At 39.3% G+C, this 22,110-nt stretch overlaps 1 protein-coding gene across 3 annotated transcripts; it reads left to right on the forward strand.

Moving 5' to 3' along the window:
• Positions 1-37: 37 nt before the first annotated feature.
• Positions 38-21,694, forward strand: LOC145230760 (GREB1-like protein). Of its 3 annotated transcripts, none has more exons than XM_080096285.1 (41): positions 38-207; positions 463-646; positions 703-864; positions 930-1,057; positions 1,123-1,295; positions 1,360-1,481; positions 1,594-1,782; positions 1,912-2,139; positions 2,194-2,451; positions 2,781-3,010; positions 3,076-3,163; positions 3,718-3,893; positions 4,377-4,509; positions 4,691-4,807; positions 5,271-5,434; positions 5,949-6,157; positions 6,223-6,306; positions 6,743-6,905; positions 7,481-7,569; positions 8,161-8,317; positions 9,019-9,153; positions 9,458-9,523; positions 9,591-9,703; positions 10,087-10,289; positions 10,363-10,441; positions 10,933-11,051; positions 11,517-11,602; positions 12,285-12,397; positions 12,867-13,037; positions 13,741-13,798; positions 13,858-13,963; positions 15,508-15,587; positions 15,714-15,884; positions 16,399-16,624; positions 17,273-17,435; positions 18,008-18,170; positions 18,330-18,427; positions 18,485-18,616; positions 19,020-19,194; positions 19,337-19,478; positions 19,909-21,694. In XM_080096285.1, exons 1-41 carry the CDS (start codon positions 178-180, stop codon positions 20,091-20,093), a joined length of 5,868 nt encoding a protein of 1,955 aa, XP_079952411.1. In that variant the 5' UTR covers positions 38-177; the 3' UTR covers positions 20,094-21,694. The 3 variants fall into 3 exon arrangements, with proteins under 3 accessions (XP_079952411.1, XP_079952412.1, XP_079952413.1); XM_080096286.1 differs by having other exon boundaries at positions 18,011-18,170; XM_080096287.1 differs by having other exon boundaries at positions 703-855.
• The last annotated feature ends 416 nt before the right edge of the window (positions 21,695-22,110 follow it).

Here is a 22,110-nt window from a genome sequence, read left to right on the forward strand (position 1 = left end):
AAATTAATACAAAAAAGAAGTCCTAAATTGATTGCAATAAGAACTAAGTTCGTTTTGATTTTCAGGTAACTGATGTTTATTGTAATAATGCATAGGGTGCAGAAATAAAAATTTGATGTTCCTACTTGTTCACCTAGCGCCATGACATAGGTATGGTTGGCCGAAAAAACAGCACCCATGCGTTCCAAAAACATCCTACCTGTACAGGTAAGTGCAAAGCAATACTTTTACAGTATTGTGTTTGCTATAGTGCACATGGTAATTTGTCATAATGATACATACCAGGTGTGCTGTCATTTTTGAGTACATGGTTATGAAATAGTAAGTTGTGTTATTGAAGAGTTTAAAAAAAATCCTTGTAGTAAGTGTGTAAAAAATAATGTTGTAAGAATGTAAATACTATTATGAAACTTAACAACACATTTTCAGGTATTTTTAAACTTTCGTCATTGAAATTTTCAGGTGGTGTCTTCTTCTGACCTGATGGGTAGTAACCAATCTGCTCATAAGGCCGCATTTGAGGAGGCTTTACATAGCAGCATTGAATCATCATTGCGATCAGCAGCAGTAGTTCCCAGCTCAGTTTTTTCCACCTTATTTTTCACGCTACGACAGTCGAGTTCCACAATACCTGATGATCAACAAGGTATGATAAATTGGTTTGCAATATTAATTCAGGGGCTAAACTGATGGTGAATTTAGATGTGAAACCTAATATTAATCAATTGAGTGAAGAGATAAGCAAGCATGCAGGCAGTGAACAAACAGGAGATGAATCAGCTTCCACTGGCATTGTACCCAATGTAACACCGCAGTTAACAGGTCCTATTTCCAGTCAACAGTCACCATCTTCAGGTAAGGATGGTATGTTCTGCTAATTAGTCTATTTATACAGAATAGCATTCACAGAATTCCGACATTTTTTTTAGTGGCATCCATGTTTCCCACGCCTCAAATTCGACCACAGGTCTTACATGCTGATAACAGATCTCCTGACGGAAGACAGCTCACGGCCCGGCCAACTATGCCACTTATTACTCAACAGCAACACATGGAGGTAATATACCTGTTTTCTAAACACATGACAGGTCTATTAACACAAACAATTTGTTATAAAACCAGCTGCAAAGGTTTAAACAGCTACAGCGGTTACGAGTATGGCAGCAAATGCAGAGTGAGCAACAGTCTAAAGCCCAACCGATGGTCCGAAATCCATCTGCCAGTGATGTTTTATATACAGGACCCAATCAAATGGCTGTATCAAATCGTACCCAACCTATGAGCTTGGAAATGAGGTAGGTGTAAAGCAGCTGTGTTGTAGTTTGCTGTTCAATGTGTGCAATACTTGTTAAATGGCAGGAAACCTCCACCACCAATGCCACCTTTGACATCACCTATCAATGGCATGCATGGCAATGGAACCACCCACACTCGAATGAGTTTTGAAGGAAGAACTGAACGACAGGGGAGCAGAATTACAGGTAAATGCCTTTTTGTGTCAACTTAGAGCCAACATTTGTGACAATTTCCTTTTTCAAATAAAAAAATTTCCGCTATTTTTGAAAATCAATAACCTTTGTGCTTTATTTTTAGGTTTTTGCAAAACTGGAAAAGATATCCGGCTATCCACGTTTGAGAACGACGCTTTGGCTATGGCTGCCTTTCCCTTCACATATGCATTGTTATGCATGCAGTTAAATCCAAGATCGGGGGATACAACGTCACTGGTGATCATTGCGTTAAACCTGAAATCTCTACCTCCACCCAATACTTCTGCCCAAGGTTTTAGCTTTGTACTTTTCTCATTAAATATAAGACCTAAATGGAGTAAATTGGTAAAATGTCGGTTTTATTTGCATATTGAACACGTTTCAGTTTCAAGAGTGCGCTAAATTTGCGTTTTTCTGTCAGCATTATCGGCGCAATGTGTTGGTTGTGGGGAGAAAGCGCTCCACACCTTTAGTCAACTATCAGACCACATTGGACTGGAAGCTACTGTGGATTTGACCAGCCCAAGACTATCCACCAATTCCAGTCAGCTCATTGGTGCTCACGCTCAATTTTACCTCGTAAAAGATCCAAAGGTACCAAGTCGCCTAATAAGAGGACCTCCGATATTGTGGAACAAAGGATTAGAGGGTATGAATCAACTCCAACGAATTATTGCCAGTTTTATCACAAGTATATTTACAGGGCAACTACAATCTGGGGTGCCATCTCCAAGGGCGGGCATGTTGCCTGTTATGGCGTCTCCGCAGTTGGTTCCAAAACCTAACGTAGGGGCTCTGCCGCCTACTCCACGCTTGTCAAGCTCTCAGCATCTCGACTCGCCTCTGCAGAACGCCATACATCGCTTACATGGGCAACCCCATCCCTTGCTAGGCAGATCGATGTCCGGTCCGTCCCAACGTAATATCCCAGACACACTAAAGCGCCTTAGCTCAAACTTGGGTGAGTTTTGGTATATTTCCTTTTTTTCTGACAAGGCGTAAATATAGAACTTCGTCTAATGGGAATCTTTAGGCAATTGGCCTTTTTATTTATGTTCTCAATTCCCGACCACATTTTGGACAAAAGTCAAGTTTTCGGCTGCTAGAATCTTTTTAGTGTACCGCACTTATGCGAAAAAATGCAATAATAGATTTTGGTATTTGAGAAAAATTGGTACACACTTTAACTAAGAGCAAAAATGTATGTTGTATTCCAAACTCTATTTAATTGTACTTATAGTTAAGCTACGTTTTTGGCGTTGTTACAAGCCATTTTTGAATTCTTCTTAGCTGATGATGAATCCCAAGATCAACTGCAGCCAAAACGGTACATGATAAACCGCGATGTCTCAGCCTTTTCCGCCGTTGACATTTCTCCCGACTTGGCCTTCAGCATTCAGCGCAAGCCAGTCATTGTTTTTCTCTGTCCCACCACAAATCTACCTCGCTTTTCAGGCGACACCTCCAATATAACTGTGACGCAAACGTTTTCTGAATGCTTTAAGGAGCCCCTAAGCAGCGTAAGTATTAAATGAGACTTTTTTATTGATTATGTGCCGTCTTTGCAGCCATTTTTTATTTACAGATTAAAGAGCAATTAGATTTTTCCGACCATTCCCCGCTGTCAAACGATGTCTTGCTACTTATTACACTGCAGTATGTTGTTTCACTTGGTAAGTGTTCAAAATTTGTATTCTTTAAACGCGTTTTAAGCCCTGTTTGTTCTTTTTCTCCACTTTGAGCCATTTTTAACAATTTTTAAAAAAGTTTGTTTTTTGCTAAAAATTGTGCCTGAGCACTCTCTATAAAGTGCGACTATTTTTGAGAATCTAACAATTAACGGACATAAATGAACGTTTGCAGTTGCCTTAATTTTCAAACATTTGAAAATGCGTTTTCTAGAGTAAAAATATTATTTTTTTAACCACCTTTTATCAAAAATTATACCGGTCGCGTGTCTTCTTATATATATTTTCTTTCTTCAGCAACTAGTGTTGCACCGAATCCGCCTCAAACAGTTGGGGCCATTTACAGCTAAACTAATTTGGTGAACCTACAGTCCGTTGCATCACTAATAGCAAGTATTGTTTACCTGCAGTGTTTAAGCGTGAGTCCATACTCTTTGCCGACATACTATCGCTATTTATCCCCGTACAACAAGGCCAGACATTTTTTCTTGACTTCATTCACCAAACCGAAAAGCTCAAAAATATTTGTTTCTTTCCAGGTGCGGAACGAGAGTTAAGCAAGGAAGGTCTTTCGCATACAATCGTCCAAGCTCGGCAAAGTCTTCCTGATACCTTTCTCGCAACCGTGAAAGAACTCAAGCCATCGAGTGTCATCAGTCTCGCCAATTTTTTTGCTTCTACCTCACAAGGCCGAGTCAAGATGGCCGTTAGCGAGGTAACGTTGTTTGAATAAATGCAATTTGCTGAATCTGTAATTCTGTTGTTTAATGAACATCTGTGATAACCGACTGTTTCCCATAAAAGCATTTTTTGTACTTTTTTCACATGGTTTGTAGATTAAACTCTAGATACCTGACCTGTGAAGTTGCTAAAAGAACCAATTTTAAATAATTTTTGTATGTTTAGCATTTACTATGTAGTATTTTAGGAAGGAATAAAAATGTATGAATTTATTATTCGTCAAAAAAAGGTTGGGACCACTGTGTTAATACATTTCTTGTAAAATTTTACTGCGAGCAAAACAATTAGCATATAAACTAACGTGGCCATGGAACATGGCCAAAATCAGCACTTGACAAGCGTGAATGCCTAACTTGGCAGTATCCTTGTTGACGGTTGTTTATAGCCTTGAATTCTGAAAATCCTTGAAATCAGTTTATTTTTTTCACGACATTGGAGGCGAGTTTTTTTTTTACAGTTGTCAAGCGCCGATGCAATCACCCAATGTTTGCGCAATCTTACCAACCCGAACCGACCTTTATACCAAATAGCCGTTTACAGCGCTTCGATGACCGCCAACTGCAGTCTACAGTTCCATCTTGTCGTTTCCAGTAAGTGGTCAAACAACAAACACCGCTCGACCGCCTTAACCCCGCTTAATAATTAACCGCCATGTGCTCGGCAAACAGAAATGGCAAAGTTCACCGAAGCGTCTACCATTTGCATACTCTTGAACAAGTGGTGTTTTTCACACAACATGGTGCCCCTGAATAACTGTATTTTACGTTGCAGGTAAACGCAAGTGTCGTACAATAAGCGAACATTTGCTGTCGACCGAAGATCAGTCGTCCCTTTTAAAACAAAGCCTCGTGTCGTTGCCATTCACCCAACTTCGTTTGTCTCTTTCGGGTAAGTTGGGAAACAGCTCATAGTGGAGTTTGCATAGTATAAAATCTAGTTGCATTGAATATTCTTCCACGCCTTAACTTGTACGTTTCAGGATTGAAAAATCAGGATACATTTTTATCAAACTGAAAACTTAAAAAGTCTGTCATCCACCGTTTATTTAAGACATATAGATATGTATCACCTATGACAGTGGTCGGCAACCGCCGGTCCGCGAGGAGCTCGTTACCCGGCCGTATACTTTTTCAGGTTAAATGCTTCCAAATATTTTGCCCATGTATCCCCGGGGAAGATAAACTAATTTAAACGTTTTCATTGCTGCATTATTGTTGTTGTTGTTATATACTACACACATTGTATACCATTTCTATTAAATCTTTCTTCATGCTTCTTACAAGTGCCAGGTTCTTTGGCAATTTTTTGGACAACAACGATTTTTACAACATGAAAACCGCCCATTTTGCAGGTCCGTTCGCCATATACAACAACGTACCTCATCGTCCATCATCGCCTATCTTTCAACCGTTTGTTCCCCGCCGACGCGAGCCTCCCAATCATACCCTTCCCGCTGCACAGTGTTCGGCGTTGCAACAATACGAAGCCCATCTCGTGACGTCACTCACCTCGAAAGTACGTGGTAGTGTTGTTTTTTTGTTGTCGAAAATCCATTTCCACAAATTCTTGTGTCTGGAATAAAAATTCCCACAATAAAGTGATGCAAAAAATAAGTGTTTCTTATAAGATTCCATTTACGGTTTTTGTGATAAGAAAAAACATTCTTTATATTCTTACTGTTTTTATTTATAAGTCACCTGCAGGTGATAAGTACTACTTATAAACTACAGTTATTCCGGACCCGTTTGGACCAAACAAAATGTCCGGATTAGGCAATGATCCGGATTAACCGATGTCGATTAGTTTAAGCCATATCACATTTTAAAACAACGCGAAAACTTTGTAACTTTGTGAGTACATATAAATTATAAAAAGTTCAGACATTTTGTTCTCATATAATAACTGAGCCTTAATACTCTAAGTTGCCCAATACATTTTTTCACCAATCGACAAATTCTATAGCAAAACGGTCCGAAATTTCAAAAAAAACGTCGCAAGACACACATGTGCTAAACCCAATGTTGTGCAGGTCTTGCAATGTCAGGCGACCCTCAGTTTTTCGCTCTTCACCTCGTTGCGGTTTATTTTCCTTCTACCTCGCTGTCCTGCTTTGCACAATCAAACTGTATCCACCATTACACACTCTGGCGTACTGTCGGATATCTACAAAACCTCACTCCCTGGATCAGCATTGTCGTCTCAGGTCGTCATGACAATGGAGTCGTCCAGCAAACAAAGGTAAAGATTGAGATTAACATGATTTGTAGCCTGTAGGCGATGTATTGAAACCTGTTTCGATTTAGATTGTTGTCTGTATGCAAACAGTGGGAAGATACCTCAACACTTCTAGTTATCATTCAGCTAGAAGCAAACCTTACCTCAAACAAGTAAGAATATACTTAAAGTCATTATGGAAGTACATTTGGCTGGAATTTTAAGACACATGATATAGAACCTTCCAGTGTTTGTACTGAACTTGGAAGTGTTACAAGCTTGCCTGTTTTACACCGTGAGGTAAAGATTAAAAACTCACGAAAATGCAAAAAGTGGTAAACGTGTTTTTATGCTGCGAAAGTTGGGTGTGATTATTATGCCATAGACTCTCAACCGTTTTTCCCTTATTTCTCCCGCAGGAGATTTTGATAGTAATACTTTCCTCCCCTTTTTTAATACACTGTAAATTTACCCTTAAGTTTTGTTAACAAATTTTGATTACTTTTATTTGCCCCCAAAGCATGTCAAATTTGTCGATTAGGAGGTAAATTACCCCTGGTTGAAAACCTATGAATAATTTCATGAATTAAACCCCACTTATTTTTATAGTGCAGACGAAAGCGATTTCCTCAATAACGCCTCTGTAACAAACTCAAAAAATGTGCTAGTTGTGCAATGTACCTCATCACCTGATATTCTCCTCACAAACCGTTCCCGAATCGCCCCTAGCAACGAGGTTCGAGCCCTACCAACCGTCCGGCTCCATAGCAACGTGAGTACAATATTGATTTGCTGTTGTAAATTGTTTTACTAACAGAGCGGCATATATTTGTACATCTCGTTGTAAAGTATATACGAAATAATTCAGTTTTTGGCAACAAACCTAAAACCCGAGAAACAAAAGGCGTAAAAAAATAAGTTACCAGATCCTAAGTCACGTAAGATGAACATAAATCCATGATCTGGGATCAGCCATGAAGCTCCCATTACCTAATAAAAGTAGTTAAACGTTAGCAAAATTCTTACTTCTTTGTGTAACCAACTTCACAAAATATGCAACCTGGTGGAAGGTATGTTTGCGCAGTCATTGACCTTGTACAGACTGCCAGTGAAAAATCCAAAACGCGCCAAAACGTTTAATCATTGACACGGCCAAGGTCGTAAGTTACTCATTTCCACCATTTCTTAATCAGCTAAAATGAACATTAAGTCATTACTCGGTCAGCCCTGTAGCGTTAATGAATACCAGCGATCACGGCACACTCGTGTATAAATCATAGTACGCCACGTCAATTTAAAGACGTTATACCGAACCAGTTTCCTAACAAACATGTTTTTCAAATTTAGGACAACGCTGTTGACGAGGTGGACACCTTTCCATTAGCCACTATATTTGATCCGCACTACGAAGCAATTAAATGGGATCTTCTGGACAAGTAAGAGTCACTATTGTAATCGAGTTGTTCGTTGGCGCCCAGTCTTTGTACCTTGTGTTGATCACGATGGCCTGTGGCTTGATCAAGGCTTTGTAATGGTATCCGATTTCTTTCCATCGGGAATGGACAATGGCTTTGTAGACATGCGCCGTTTTATTTTTCGCCCCAAACCGCTTTGTATTCGATTCCCTAATCTAGCAACCGTGTTGGTAGAAAGTCCAAACTGTCTTTAAGTCTTTTTGTCTGACCTATTTTTAATTAATATTCCTGTGCACTCACTTTTTTAGTTTTTGTTATCCAGTGGTTCCCAACCTTTTTCGACTAATTGCTCCCCTAACAATTTAAAACATTTTCATTCCTCCCGAAAAAATGTACAGAGTATATGGTAAACCATGCAAAGATCATTTCAAAATTATGTATTTTATTAATTTCACAGGTCAGATTCCCAGGGCTTAAGTGTCTATTGACAAGCCACATGTACAAACTCAAGTAAATACCACCCCGGTTGGGAACTGTTGTCATTATAAGTCAACCTTTTGAAAAGGGACTAAAAACCAATCCATTACGTGGTATTTTCTTTATTTTTTGCAGCAACTTTATGCTCCACACGTCTTTGGTTGCGTGCGAGTTAATGCTGCAGCAATATGTGGGTGCCATCACACGAGAAGCTCGCAGCGATGATAAAAACTGGCAAGTTGAGCTTCGACGGAATCGTCTTCTGTCGCCGGTTATCACTAGAGTTGTGCAGGTACATAACACTGGTTACTACTCTATTGTGCGTGTATGCTGTAAGATTTGCGGATTTTAAAAAGGTTAACGTTTTAAGTAGCGGTGCACCGCCTAAAACGATCCGGGCCAAAACCGACTTTTGTCCACTGTAAAATAACCGTATTACAGTCCAAAAAACTTTGAAAATGTTAACACTGCACATCAAACACAATATTTTTACGAACAAGCTTACTTTTTCTTCGTGAAAACATCTATCACGTAGTTTATTCTGTTTTACTCGTTCAGTTGTGAAACTTTATCACACAGACATTATTTTATCAACAGACATTCATATTTATTTCTAAAAAACAAGTTGGTTTTGGCCGATTTAACGAAATTCGAATCCAACAAGCTTAGTATGCGGTGCGGCTAGAGGTTACTGTACTGAAGTATATGAAATAACCATTCTGCGCATTTTCTATTATTCGTCATTTTAGTTTATTGTCAGAACTGTTTATCTCATGCCCGTTTCCATCTTAACACGAAACTGTAACTTGACGTCGATTGCCATTGTGTATGAATTGTCAATTCACAACCGTTAAACCGAAAACAATATAGCTTCGTTAACGTACTGTGCGTGCTGGGACGCAAAGTATGTATTAGTGTCAAATACCAAACGTGAATTTGAGTTGTACAACTGACACACAATGAACTAACGGAAACATATGTTTTTCTTTTAAGGACCTCATTCGCTCTTCACGTGACGGCGAGGGTGCCATGGTTGTTGTTCGGATTCCAACTTCAATTCTTGCCACCCGTTTCCATGACTCAATTACGGAAACGAGAGACAAACTGGGGCTTGACAAAACGTTTGAAGTATGACAGTAGTAATGCATTGTCCAAGTCGCCTATACAACAGCATATGTTGCAATATTTGCCGTGCCCGTTTAGTATAGAAACGTGTGTGTTGCGTATAAAATTTGCTGCGGCGTGTTATGGCATTTTGTGTACGCCCTATAACTGTGTAGAATTGCTTTTTTGCCCGCAGACAAACGTTATACGTGCTTGCTTGGTTTTGTGTAAGTCGGCGTGTGGGTTGTATATGGTATTGGAATGTGCCTTTAAATGTCCCCCCCGAACGTATATGGATTTGTAACATGCACGCTGTTTTATTACGCAGGTAGTTCTCTATTCCAGCTGCGACAAAGAGGTGGCCTTATCTCGACATTTTCTAAGGATACTAAAGGTTCGCAATGCTAGTAAATTTTTTAGAAAAGGGTGCATTTAAAAATCCTCGTATTTTTTCGTAACAGAGTTGGAATCCTGATACGAGAGATTGGATGCCGACATCACTGGAAGATATTGCCGGTATTCCATGCATTGTGGTGTATGAAGGTGAAGCACTAGTCAATCAACGTATCCCAAGGTAGTAAAAATAAAACTGCCAGAGACTATGTTCTTAACCGGGCGTAAATTTGACATGTTTTTAGGGAAGAATAAATATTTGTAAGCATGTGTTTACCCGAAATAAGCGTGTTAAGATTTTGGAGTACATTTTATAACCGAAATATGCTCAGGCGGGGATAGGAACCTTTACTAAAAATTTGTCTAAATGCAAGTCACAGGTATCAAAAAGGCCACATCTGGTTTGCCAGCCATACGTTACTGACCTATGTACAAACTGCTTGCATTACACGTCTAAATGTGCTATATCAAAAAAGCATAGTATGTGCAGCGTAACCTTTTTTCAGCAAAGAAAAAAATATTGCCTACTAAATCAGCACAACAAAAACACGTTAAATTTTTCAGGGGCATTCAGCATGTTGATCTCCGTATGGTGTTTGAGGGAACTGGCGATTTGAATTGCAGCTTGATCGAGCGGGAACTGTCAATCTGCCATCCGGTATGCTATCGACCCGCCAACGCATGCCCACGCGGACAATCGCCACCCAAAAAGCGGCAGAAACATTCCTCTGACGACGAGGGTCAGTTACAAGTGGTCGAACACGAAGGTAGGACCTGACATATGTATATATGGCCTCGTAGACATTTGAGGTCATTTTTACCATTTTGTTGTATTCGTAGAAGATAGCTGTACATCTCCACCGGTGGAAAAAGATACTGAGGAGACGGAAACTTGTGAGTGGGAGGATGGTGGAAAGAGGTGAGCCGCGTGGGAGTAATTTTGTATCATTAAGCCAATTTTTGTAAACACCTATTGTTTGTTTGCTGCCGTACAGTTACCGTGGGTATCACTCTAATTCTGGGCTTAACCTTTAGCATAGTTTTGTAAGTATGTGTTCCTAGCATGAAGCACTAAGATAGAATTATCAAAATTAAGGCTCTTTCTGGCTTATTTATAAAGGAGTTAAGTTACGGTGTTAATATCTATTGAATAACATACCTAGTACACCAATGAATATTTAAAAAAGCTGGCAATTTTGCCTTCTAAATTCCATGTTATTTACTACAATTTCATTTCCTTCTCGCTATTTTGAAAAAACGGGCGTTTTATGAACACCTTAAACGTACCTGCGCAAAACGATTATGAAACTACTGACACATACAGAAAACATGTCTGCAAAGCTATTATATACCACCTCTATTGTCGTTAAAGCCATACATCTAAATTAAAGCTTACATGAATTTTATTAGCATTGATGTGACTGAGCAAGGCACAGGTCGAAAACGCGAACGTGAAGATTCGTCCGATTCAACCCTCGATTTCGTCAGTCTGGCTATGAAAGAGGCAAACCTTACTTCATCGGGAAAAGGTGAATCTAGTCTTGGTCGTTTTTTTATTTTTTATTGCAGGGGTGCACAACCCGCGGCCGTGGAAATATGTATTAATATGTATGAAAGGCGGTCGTGAGCTGATTAAAACTCTTTTGCCAGTCATTAGGCTCTGAAACACTTGTCTGAATGCATTTTGTGAAACTGGAAATATATATTACCAGCCCAGTAGCAAGACGCGTCAAACAACGTAACAATACAGATGGTGCCGTCATAAGCAGTTAAGATTGCCAAATCGTTTAGCTGAATCAATGGATAAACTGAAAAAATAATCTGGGCTTTCGGGAGAATATAACGTAAATCCTAATTCTTTACACATTAATACTTAAAACATGGAGACACTTGGTAGCCGTTGGTAAATTAAGGGCTTGTGATGCGGCCGTCATAGCGAAAAGGTTGTGCATTCCTACTCTATTCCCTTGATCTAATAACGTTTTGTTTCCTAGGCAAATACACAGGAGATGTAAAACACACCATGCCCACTGTTATTTTGCCGCAGAACATATATGATTTGTTGGAAGGGGACAAAAAGGTGAGAAATTGATTTGCCTTCAGTTGCAATTTGATCCTTTATAATCCAGTTTTTTTATTCCTCCCTAAAATACTACATAGTAGATGCTAAACCATACAAAGATCATTTAAAAATGGGGTCTTTTTGTGACTTCACAGGTCACATTCCCACAACTAGACTGCCTATTTACAAACTACTTGCACAAATTTAGATAAATACCTCCTCTCGATTTTAAAAATTCCTCCCCTCTTGGGAACCACGGCTATAACCCAAGGTGCCTGCAGGTATTATGGCCAACTTATATACTATTCCCTACAACTAAAAGACTATTTTGCAAGACGAACATGTCGCACACTTTTTAAACTGTTGTAAATACGTATAAATTTTCAAATCTGACTAAACAGTTTTCCTATACATTTAAATCCATTAGATAAAAAAACTTTAGCTTACGCGTGTTATTATGATGATCGTGCTACTTAATAAAAGAGGTATTTTACTGCTTCGCGATTTCCAAGAATAACTTAAACAATACAAATTCCGATTTGAAGGTTATGCCCGAACTGTCACGATGCCATTGTCCTTTTATGCACAATTTTTCATGGAAGCCAATCAAGGCTTATGGTGTCTGCTATAAGCTTACATTTAAAACTTGCATTGAAAAATACCTAAAATGGCATATGTCTATAATTCGTGCTTCTCCTAGGGCCTTCCCACCCTTTCCAGCCTTCCACCACATCCTCTGTGTACGTGGATAGACTCCCTACATCCACAGTTGGAGCACGACAGCACTCCTCGACAGAAGGCCGACTTCTATAGGTATGTATATAATAATAAATAAAGACTTGCACGAGCCGTGTGGTCAAGCTTTACCCTTTTTCGGCTTTGGGGGGTCAAAAAATAGAAGAAAAAACCGTTTTGGGTAGTTTTTCGCCGGAATTTCAAACTGGTTCCAGCCGGATTTAGCCTCCTATCGAACTAGCCGGTTTAGCCTCCGAAAAATGTTGCTTGTTAACTATTTGTAAGGTTTATACTTGTCACATATGTATAACAGGCTTTGTTATGAAAGCACACGAGCCAGAAAACGTTTAATCAGACTCAAGATAATTGAAATGGTTTAAAATTGCAACTGGCAAGCTACATTTACGAATAAAACGAAAACCGGATTTAATAACTGTATGGTTAATAGACAACAATACTTGGTAATTCATTTCCACTCCTTTAAACCGAAGGCATTGTGCTTTCCTTGTAACGACCATTCGGCCTTAAACGCATTAAACATTTCCAGAAAATGGTGCAAGCCAGTCCATGGGCACCCAGACTTCTTTGACGGGTCTCTATCCAGCAGTGGCGATACAAGTGTTCCTATCTCTGTACATCCACAACGCTTTTTGTTGGTTACAAGTCCAACGACGGACACGGCTAGAGTATGTTGTCAGTTCCTGCAGCAACTTCACAGGTGTGTAAATGTTGAACTAGCTGTTTATAGAGCAGTCAAATTGTTATGTTAACAATAGTGTGTTTTAGGTTTAAATATTGAGTGTTTAAATATGTTGGATGTGTGCAATATTGTGTTTTTTACTTCGTGTGCTTAAGCTAATGGTTAAAACCGTAAGAAATTGTGGAATTAAAGAAAAGCTAGTTGCTGATTTGAAGAGGCATTTTGATTAAAAACTGCAGGTTGATTCGCATTTACTGAAGACATTTTACACTGATTTTACCATTTTTTATTTACTGCTCAAATCATTATAAGTGAAGTGACACTTAATAGTAGAGTGCATAAGATAGTAAAAAACGAGTATTTCTGCGGCCTGTGCAGCTAAATGCACCGCTGGTGACGTAATAGACCTTGAAAAGCTACAAATCTAGCATGGAATTGGGAATGTTTGTGACGTCACAAAGCACCCAGCGTTTGTGGTATATTTGCAGTTTTGCCCCGTCCCTACTTGTATCCTAGCTAGCGCATTTCTCTTCCTGTTTTAAACTGCCCAAACACTGTGATTAATCTATTCACACATGTTTGATATCATGATGTCCCGAACACTAATCATTAAAATTGGTTGTTTAATACACGGTCAAGCATAGCGATATTGATACCTCAGTAACTATATAAAGTTGTCCATTTAATCTGCATATCTTAACCTGCACATTTTTGCGGACAGTTCCCTGATGAAACTCCATGAGGTTAAAGTTTACGATGATGGCGAAGACCTAGAAGAGGTTGGTACAATTTTCTAACATTTTTCCATCAATACCTTAACACATTTCCCATCTTGCAGGTCGATTGTGATTCGACTTTCCGAACTTTGCTTCCCGACCCGCAACGCAGAAAACAAAGCCAGATCGTCAATTCGTGCGATCACTTGGAAAAACTGTCCCTACAAGGTTACTATGCTACCAGATGTATAATATCAGCTTCATTGTTGTATTCCACATTTTGCAACTTAGAATGTTCAATTTGCATGCATTTGCCTTAAAGAAAAGGTCAATAAGAGATAACGTTAGTCAAAACCACGTCCACTTTTTTCCACTTTCTAACGCATTTGAAAAAGAGTCATTTTGTTCTTGCATACTCTTTCGAACACTCGTTTCGTATGTTATCGGGGCACAATTATGCAAATTTGTTCATGTCACTGCTCGGCCGAACACCGAGTATTCGGGTTCTGGCTCGGCCTGGACCATCCCTGCAAAATTTAAAATTTGCACAAAAAGAACATTACAGAGCCATGTAATGTTGCCCTGGTGGTGCACAACTCTCATCGTATAAATTAAAAACACTGGCAAAGTCCATATTTTGTCCTGGTCTAAAGCTTTTAAGCCCCATCAAACATATGTGAGTTGACATGTTTTTCTTTTTTTCACGATTGTCCTTACTGGGAAAGATAGCGCATTACTATGAAGTGGTAAATAGACCGTTTAACGGGATTTCCTGTTTCAGTTGTGTGTGAAGCATTGGACCTCCGGAAAATATTTTAGCAGCCCAATTTCGTCTTATCCCACCGCCAGTGTTTTGCTCAGCTATTTACTGTTGCTGCACAATGTTTACTACAAGAGCGTGGCCTGGTACTTAGCATTTAGGACAGTGGTTCTTACACTTATAAACAGGGTTACCATACCGTCCGTATTTCTAAAATTTGTCCTTGTTTTGAAGGGCTATGTCTTAGAAAAATTCATTGTCCTTATTTCTGAGAAATGTCCTTATTTTTAACTTGAGTCCTTCGTTTGTCTTATTTTCAACAATTACAAGTCAAATCCCTGCTACAAGTAAAAGTAAACCTAGACCTGAGCTGTTGTGAGATGCACGAAGTATTTTCTACGAACAAGTATTTGCCGGAACAGATTGTTTCTGCCAAAATATTGCATATGATATGTCACGGCTCGTATAAATGCAAGATTTGTTCGAAAACGTTTGTTTCACATTGAATGAAATAGTAATTTTTCGGTTGTCCTTATTTCTGGTTTCAAGTCGATGGCAACCCTGCTTATAAAGTTGAAATTCAACATTTTTTTCGCGACACGCTTATGCACATAGTTCAAAGGAATTAAGTGACTTTATAGTGACCATGGGCCTGCTTTTGGTCAAATAAGATAAAGACTCTCTTGCGTATCATGCAATCAATACTAAAGTAACCAAGGCCTAAAACACCGGATGACTCCAGTGTTTCATGGCACACTTGCGGTACATAGTTTAATATCACTGCTTCAAAGCTATACAATCAAGTAAGTGGCTTTTACCGCTAATTGTCATATTACTCTTGTGGCGGTCAATGTTACAAGTAAATTATCAAAATTTGGTATTCTGTATCATTTTTGGGATAATATTGTTCTTTTTCTAACGGCTTTTATCGTCCCCCGCACCTAAATTAAGGCTTCAAGCAATTCTTACGTGGCCGGCCGTCCAAGCTTTATCTAACTTTTCTGCTTTTCAGACGTTGGTTCGCAGAGAAATGTTGTGACAACGTTTAATTCGAACGTGAACGCATGCAGCATACGGACAAACACACAAGAGGTAAACGAAATTTCCTATCCTACATGTAACCTACAGCGACACCTAGGGGCATCTGTATACCCTGCAAAAATAGCCTTGTTAATTTTTTCCATAGAAAACTTTTGACGGAAATTTTGTTTTCTTTAGGTATCAGGGGAAATTGAGACCGAAACAAGATCTGTGATCCTAACACCGAGCGGTTACAAGGGTGAAATCCACTACCAACTTGTCATACCCAAAAAGTTTATGCTTAACTTTATCTACGGAAGATCTCCAAGCGGAGAAGTGCAGCTTAGAACTTTACGCCTCAAATGCAAGGTCAGTTTTTTTTCAATTGTTCTGTGTGGAAGTTTTAAGTCTAATCTTGTACGATAAAAGCTCTTCGCGTGCTTTGGGCAGTGTTCTCCCCTCAAGGATCTGAAGCTGTAAAATGAAACCCTGACAATTAAATATAGCTGTGTAAAATTAAGGTCATTGTACCTAACCTACACCTTAGTTTGTTTGCAATAGTAGTGGTCTTGACTAGAACTATGAAAGAGATTCTCAGCCGGAAAAAAATACATTTTTAATACTCTTAAGGTAGAAAATATGGTTTATCTGATTTCAACCGTATTGTATTTACAATACAAAAGGCGCCGTATCACTTTTATTTGGCAAAATGGGTTTGCTCTACACCGGCTTTCTAATCAAAACCAGCACAATTTGTCAAAAACTTTGCGTTGTTGTATTCCTTTTTAACTTCCTAGGGAGGGAGCTCACAGTAAAATTGAAAACCGATTCTTCAGTTCTAAATTAGCCTGTATTTGATGGTATTTTTTTCCTATTTCTCCAGAACGATACTGGGATCAAGACACCGGTCGTGAGTTTAGCTCATCACTCTGTACACGATGGACTGTACAATCTTGGCAACGCTTCGTCGAGTGGTTTCAAGTTGTCGGACGGAAGCGAACCGATGCACGTGATCATGGTGCGACACAAAGACAGCGAGAATTTCAAGAAGTTTTGTCACGACTCAGTGATCGTTGTTCTTCCTCCGGAATTCGATTTCTTAGGCCGAGGTAACATTTAATATTAAGCTTAAAAATGTGTGCGAAATCATATATTTTGCGCTCACGTCTGTTTTGTATTTGTTGTTTTTTGAACACTGGATGGAAAAAATGATTTATGCCTCCTTATTTCTGAACATTTTTAGTTTTTGAAGGCCGGTCCGTGATAAAATTTCAGTTCCAAAACGGTCCCGGTGCAAAAAAAGACTGCCGGCCCCTGGGCTAAACAGACCGCTCGAAATAGTTAAATAACTGAATATCACCTATTGTGCAACGACAATTCTGACGTTTTGTTTGCAAGAAGCTAACCCTATATACGCCCGTGTTGTTAACACTGAACAAATGCTGATTTCAATCGAACGTTATTCCAGTATTAGTATTTTGTCCCAATCGACGCCTTTAAATAAACCAATACTGTAACAACAGTGCATAGATTTTAATAGCTGCTGCCGTCTTTCAAATACTAGCTATTAGCACAATAAAACTATCGGCACAAGAACATTTAGTTCTTCATACTGGACATACATGTAAAAACCCTATATCACAGTATACCGTTTTTGACGTGCATTTTTACACTGTTTTTGCCGTAGTTAGCTTTTCGTGGAATATTATACACACGTTACTTAGCTTGCTTATGTTTTGTATTTCGTGTGATTTCAGGTTCGCTTAAGTTTGCTGCTCAGGTGCTGTTCCAGCATTTCTACGACACTGAAGTCCCACGACAACAAGAGCCGGATTCAATCTGGCCCTTTGTGCTGTTGGTTGATGACGAGTGTGTTTCGTGGAGCGAGTGGAGATCCATTCAGATTGCCGACGAATTTGGGTTTGTTTTGATTTATCATTGGGTGGGGAAACTTTTTTGGGTTAACGAAGAGATTTAAGCCGGGCAATATTTTGCGCATCGTTTGTCGCAAACTACTTTTCACAGATACCCAAACTGTGCTGTTTTATGTCAAAAATCGTTTTTTTTTTACACACCTGGAACTATAGAGATAAATCGTCACCAAGGGGTTTTAATGTATCTTCCAAAATAGAACAAATTACATTGTCACAACAAATTACCGCACCCAAACCACCGGTTACTCTGTTTAACTACATGGCGTGCTAGCAAAAAGGCACATTGTTAAGTCACACTATTACTATGGATGGGTCCACACACATGGGTCAATTTATTGCACCGGCCTTATAACACTGTGTACATTTTTTACACTCGTTAGTCATCGTTATGTTAAATTAATGATTATCAGTTTTTTTGCCGCAATAAATGTCTTTAAATGTCGGGTAGTAGTAATACATGACACCTTAAGTTGTGCCCATACGTTAAACATGTAAGATGTCTTGTTTTTATGCTGCCTGGTAACAATTGGCTGTTCTTTAAAGTTTGTGTGTTTGTAGCAGTGATGACAACAGCAATTGGGCGAACAAGTCGTTTGGTGAAATTGTCGAGATATTAGAGGCTTCGGTAAATGAGCAATTCGCTGCTGTTGGATTGAGACAATGGACAGGCAATATGAAAGATCCGGATACAATGCCTAATGTAGAATACGTGGAAAACGAGGTGGGTCTTTTCTGTCTAAACATTCTCGAAAAAAACTAATATGCTAATTATTCTGATACTGGAAAATATACACATAATTCGTTTTGTCAGAAATATGTTCCTAAAATGGTAACTTAAGAATACCCACTTTAACTAAAAAAAATGATTTTACATTTTTAGGCTGACCAAAGTGGCAACTACTTCTCCGAGCGCGTCATCGGTTTTTGCGTCATGCTCAACCTACGTAAGACCCGTGACGTCACTTATAACTGTACCAGGTATTAACAGTGTTGTATCCCTACCATGACCTTCCTATATTAACGCGAATCTTGTAGGTTTTACAATGAAGACGTTGATTGGTCAATTCGAGCGGCATCATCAGGTTTGAAGGTTTGCCGCCTTGAAAGCATTGCGGTGGCCATTAAAGCAATTCCATCATCGGAAAATGAACTGATAAACCCCGAAAGGTATGAGTAACAAGGAAATCGTCTACTGACTGTTAATTTTAAATTTGTCCCCAGCTGAATTTGAAAATTATTTATTTATGCCTGATTGAGTTTCATGCACGACTAGTTTTTCAATTAATTGTTCGCGTGCGGCGTGGTACATTTATGAGGAAAATTTCACATACCAGAATAAATGATACCGTAGATTCGTAGAACGTCAATAGGGAAATTCCCGGTAAAAAAGTTAAAAATGTTGAACCTCCTTTTTTAAATTTCTGGATATGCCGGTAATGTCAACTATTATATGTGTGTGTGTTCTACTATTATGTTTTTAATCGTCTGTTTATGATTCTATTACGACAAAAATAGAAGTTTACACTGACTATACTGATTAAATTGTTACATTACGAATCTCTTTTTTCAGTTCGAAAACCCTTATGACGGCCGCGGACTCCGAGTTCGAGCCTCTTGCCTTCCATCCACATCAACTGCTTGAAACCTACTTTAGCCTCAACGCATCTGAACTGTTTCCTCTCAGCAAGAACGAAGCGTCCCACCCCGTACTTTGTCTCGACGGTTACGTGTCACTGGGACCCGAGGTAGGCATTTAGTTCAGTCCAATTAGCCTACGCCTAGATTAATTTTGGTAAGGTGCCCATAAAAGCATTAAGGCGATCTTTACTGTAATTAGAAGCCTTAATCGTTTTTAGGGCTTGATATTTCACCTCTGTAAATTTTTAGATATTTGTGGAATTTACGAGCAGTCATCCTCTCGCACCTTCGTGGGCAATCGACTGCAGTAAAGAATACGGAGCTCTCATGTTGTTTTGTCCCAGCTCCAACGTAAAACCAGAATTCCTGCACGAGTTTTCCTTTATCGAAGGTAGGGTTTGTTGTTTTGTCCATGTATAAAACATTACTGGTAATACTTATGTTGGTAATTATCCCAAATTCAAGGACAAATTTCCGAAATAAGAACGGTATGGCAACCTTGGTTATAAGTTTTACACGCCAATTACTTAATGCTAAATATATATTTGCTGTAATCTGGCGCCCAACGACGTAGTGATTTTTACTGCCTGTTAGTGCCAGTGTATTAGACACATTTCATCAAGAAACAGTAGTCCAAATTTAAACTTGGAATCAACACACTTGTAGATTGGTGCCTGAAATTGTGCTCTGCAATGTTTCATTCCACAAGCAAATGTACAACTATATTTGCACCATAAGTGGTTTGACACCAAATATTTAACATTTGTGCTTTAGTACATGTGCATTTTCCAATCCGCATAACATGTGCTTTTCCGGAACAGGTGCGACGGTTTGCGTGATTAGCAATGACCGCAGCTCTCTGCGCCAGTCAGTGGTGAAGCTCAATCTGGAGAGAGACTGGCACTTCCGTCTCACCGATGAGTTTCAGACGGCAAGCAGCGAAACGTTGGGCGGAGTAAAGATTCGACCCCTTTATTTCCTGACAGGAGTTCGCAAGACAAAATAGCCACTCCTTTATGGTCCACTATATAATGTTGTTACGCACTCCTGATACTTTTTACCCATGGGTCAGTTGTACAGCAGTCTTCCCTGGCCCCAAAGCGTGTCATTTTCATATCTTAACATTCCTCGGGTGCTTTCAATACAATCGGTATTAAACACCTCAAGCAGTTATACTGGAACGTATTTTGAACTGAAATTAGCACATTTTGAATGAACTCAAAATCTAGTCACCATATTCTCAATGTGTCTATTTTGTGCATTCGTGTCAGTGCTTTTCGTGCTGCGTTGTGTGGAACCAAAGACAGAGCTTGTATCAATCCATTTTGCCGCCCCACTATGCACGCTCGTGTACTGGAAGCCATTCGCAATGTCGTACATGGTTATTTGCGTGCTCCGCGGCGCCATTTAGTGTAGATTTTCCGCGTACATTTGTGCTTCGGACTTAATATGTACTAACCTCTAGGAATATGCCTCGAAAATGTTTTAATGAACGTAGTTTTCACAAGCGGATATTTCCGAATACACGGTCTACTGGTCGTTACCTCATTACTAACTTTACCCATCAATGTCGATATAACCGCCTTCCCCCAAAAAACGTGCTTTTACCTCGTCGCATGCTCCTCAAGCGTTCCTTACATTTTTGCATTGTGACAAATTCTTCAGGGAAAGTCCCTTTTTTCTTCAAACCGTCCGCGCGACTTTCTTCAAAAAGTTTTTAACGCGTTCTTCCGCCCTCAAGCTCTTCAAGCGATTTCAGCACATGTCAAATTTACATGTTCCATTCCACAAAAGACGCCAAATCCTCGCCCATTTCGCATCTTCCCCACCCATACCTGCTTCGCTTCAACGTCGATACAACAATTATCGCTGTACTTTGCAACCAGTAACCTCAGATTATTTATAACCTCGCATGTTGTCTTTGCATTGGAAGTGTTTTTGAATGGCTTTTTTTTTTTTTTTTTTTGAAAGCCTTATATATACTTTTTTTGAGCGCCTATTTTCGATTTGTGACTTTGTATTGTGTTTTAGTGTGCGTTTTTTTTTTTTTTTTTTTTCGCTGTCATGTACAAAATTTCGTGACCCCTATACGATACAAGCACGTATTTTGTGAGCAACAGTAGTAATCATCCCCGAATCATTGCGATTTGTGTGTATATACCAATTTGTACAAACATGTAACCCCACGTTTTGAAAAGACGCCTCGCCTAATGTACCCGTACCATGACTATTATGTGAACACTGAAAATTTCCACTTTAATGGCTTCAGCAAATCTCTTGTCCCTTGTGAACACAGGCGTAAAGTCCCATTTTTTTAAGAATTCGCGTATTTTTAAATTCCCTACAACTTTTGCCTGGACTTCAAAATTCTGTCTGTTTTTTTAACGTGACAAATTGCTTTCGCTTCCGCCGCCTCACCCCGTGTAAGCTATCCCGTTTTTCCTCCATCTACCTCGTGCACTCGCATCGTACTCAGGACGTAGATTTCCCATGACATGGTCCGATTGTGGTGTTTTCACTTTGTTACAGAGTTTGTGTGTGTGCGTGCGTGTGTTCGTATAATTACGTCCCGTAACATACGAAGAATCACTGAATAATGTTTTCTTACGTTGTTGTAGTTGAGATTCAGGGCGCGAAATGAAGCTGCTGGACAAATTAAGCTAATTACAGTTGTTCCAGAACTGATAGTCTAACCCAGTGGTTCCCAACCGGGGTTCCGCGGAACCCTAGGGTTCCGTACAACCCTTTCAGGGGTTCCGTGAACTTTAACGGTTGCACGCGGTTCGAAGCGGTTTGGTGTAGCAATTCAAACACGAATGATTCATAATATCATTGTTTCAAACTGCTAAACCATCTAGTCGCGCCCAAACCATGTAATTAACTTTTGTTACACCATTGATCAATTGTGACGTAATAAATACAACCTTGATACACTCTAGCTAAATTGCAAGATAAATGTAGAAACGACCGTTCCAAATAACATGACAATACGTTTTGGTGAGTCGTTGAATTGAAGTCAACCT

The sequence above is a fragment of the Phallusia mammillata genome, chromosome 5 (assembly GCF_965637545.1).
Source record: "Phallusia mammillata chromosome 5, kaPhaMamm4.hap1.1, whole genome shotgun sequence".
NCBI classification, from domain to species: domain Eukaryota; kingdom Metazoa; phylum Chordata; class Ascidiacea; order Phlebobranchia; family Ascidiidae; genus Phallusia; species Phallusia mammillata.

Excerpts from the sequence above, each read along its gene's own strand:
- LOC145230760 (XM_080096285.1), top strand. The coding sequence starts at position 178 with ATGCGTTCCAAAAACATCCTACCTGTACAG. Across the intron at positions 12,398-12,866 it reads CAGAAGGCCGACTTCTATAG|AAAATGGTGCAAGCCAGTCC; the intron begins GTATGTATATAA and ends AAACATTTCCAG. Across the intron at positions 18,428-18,484 it reads GTCACTTATAACTGTACCAG|GTTTTACAATGAAGACGTTG; the intron begins GTATTAACAGTG and ends CGAATCTTGTAG.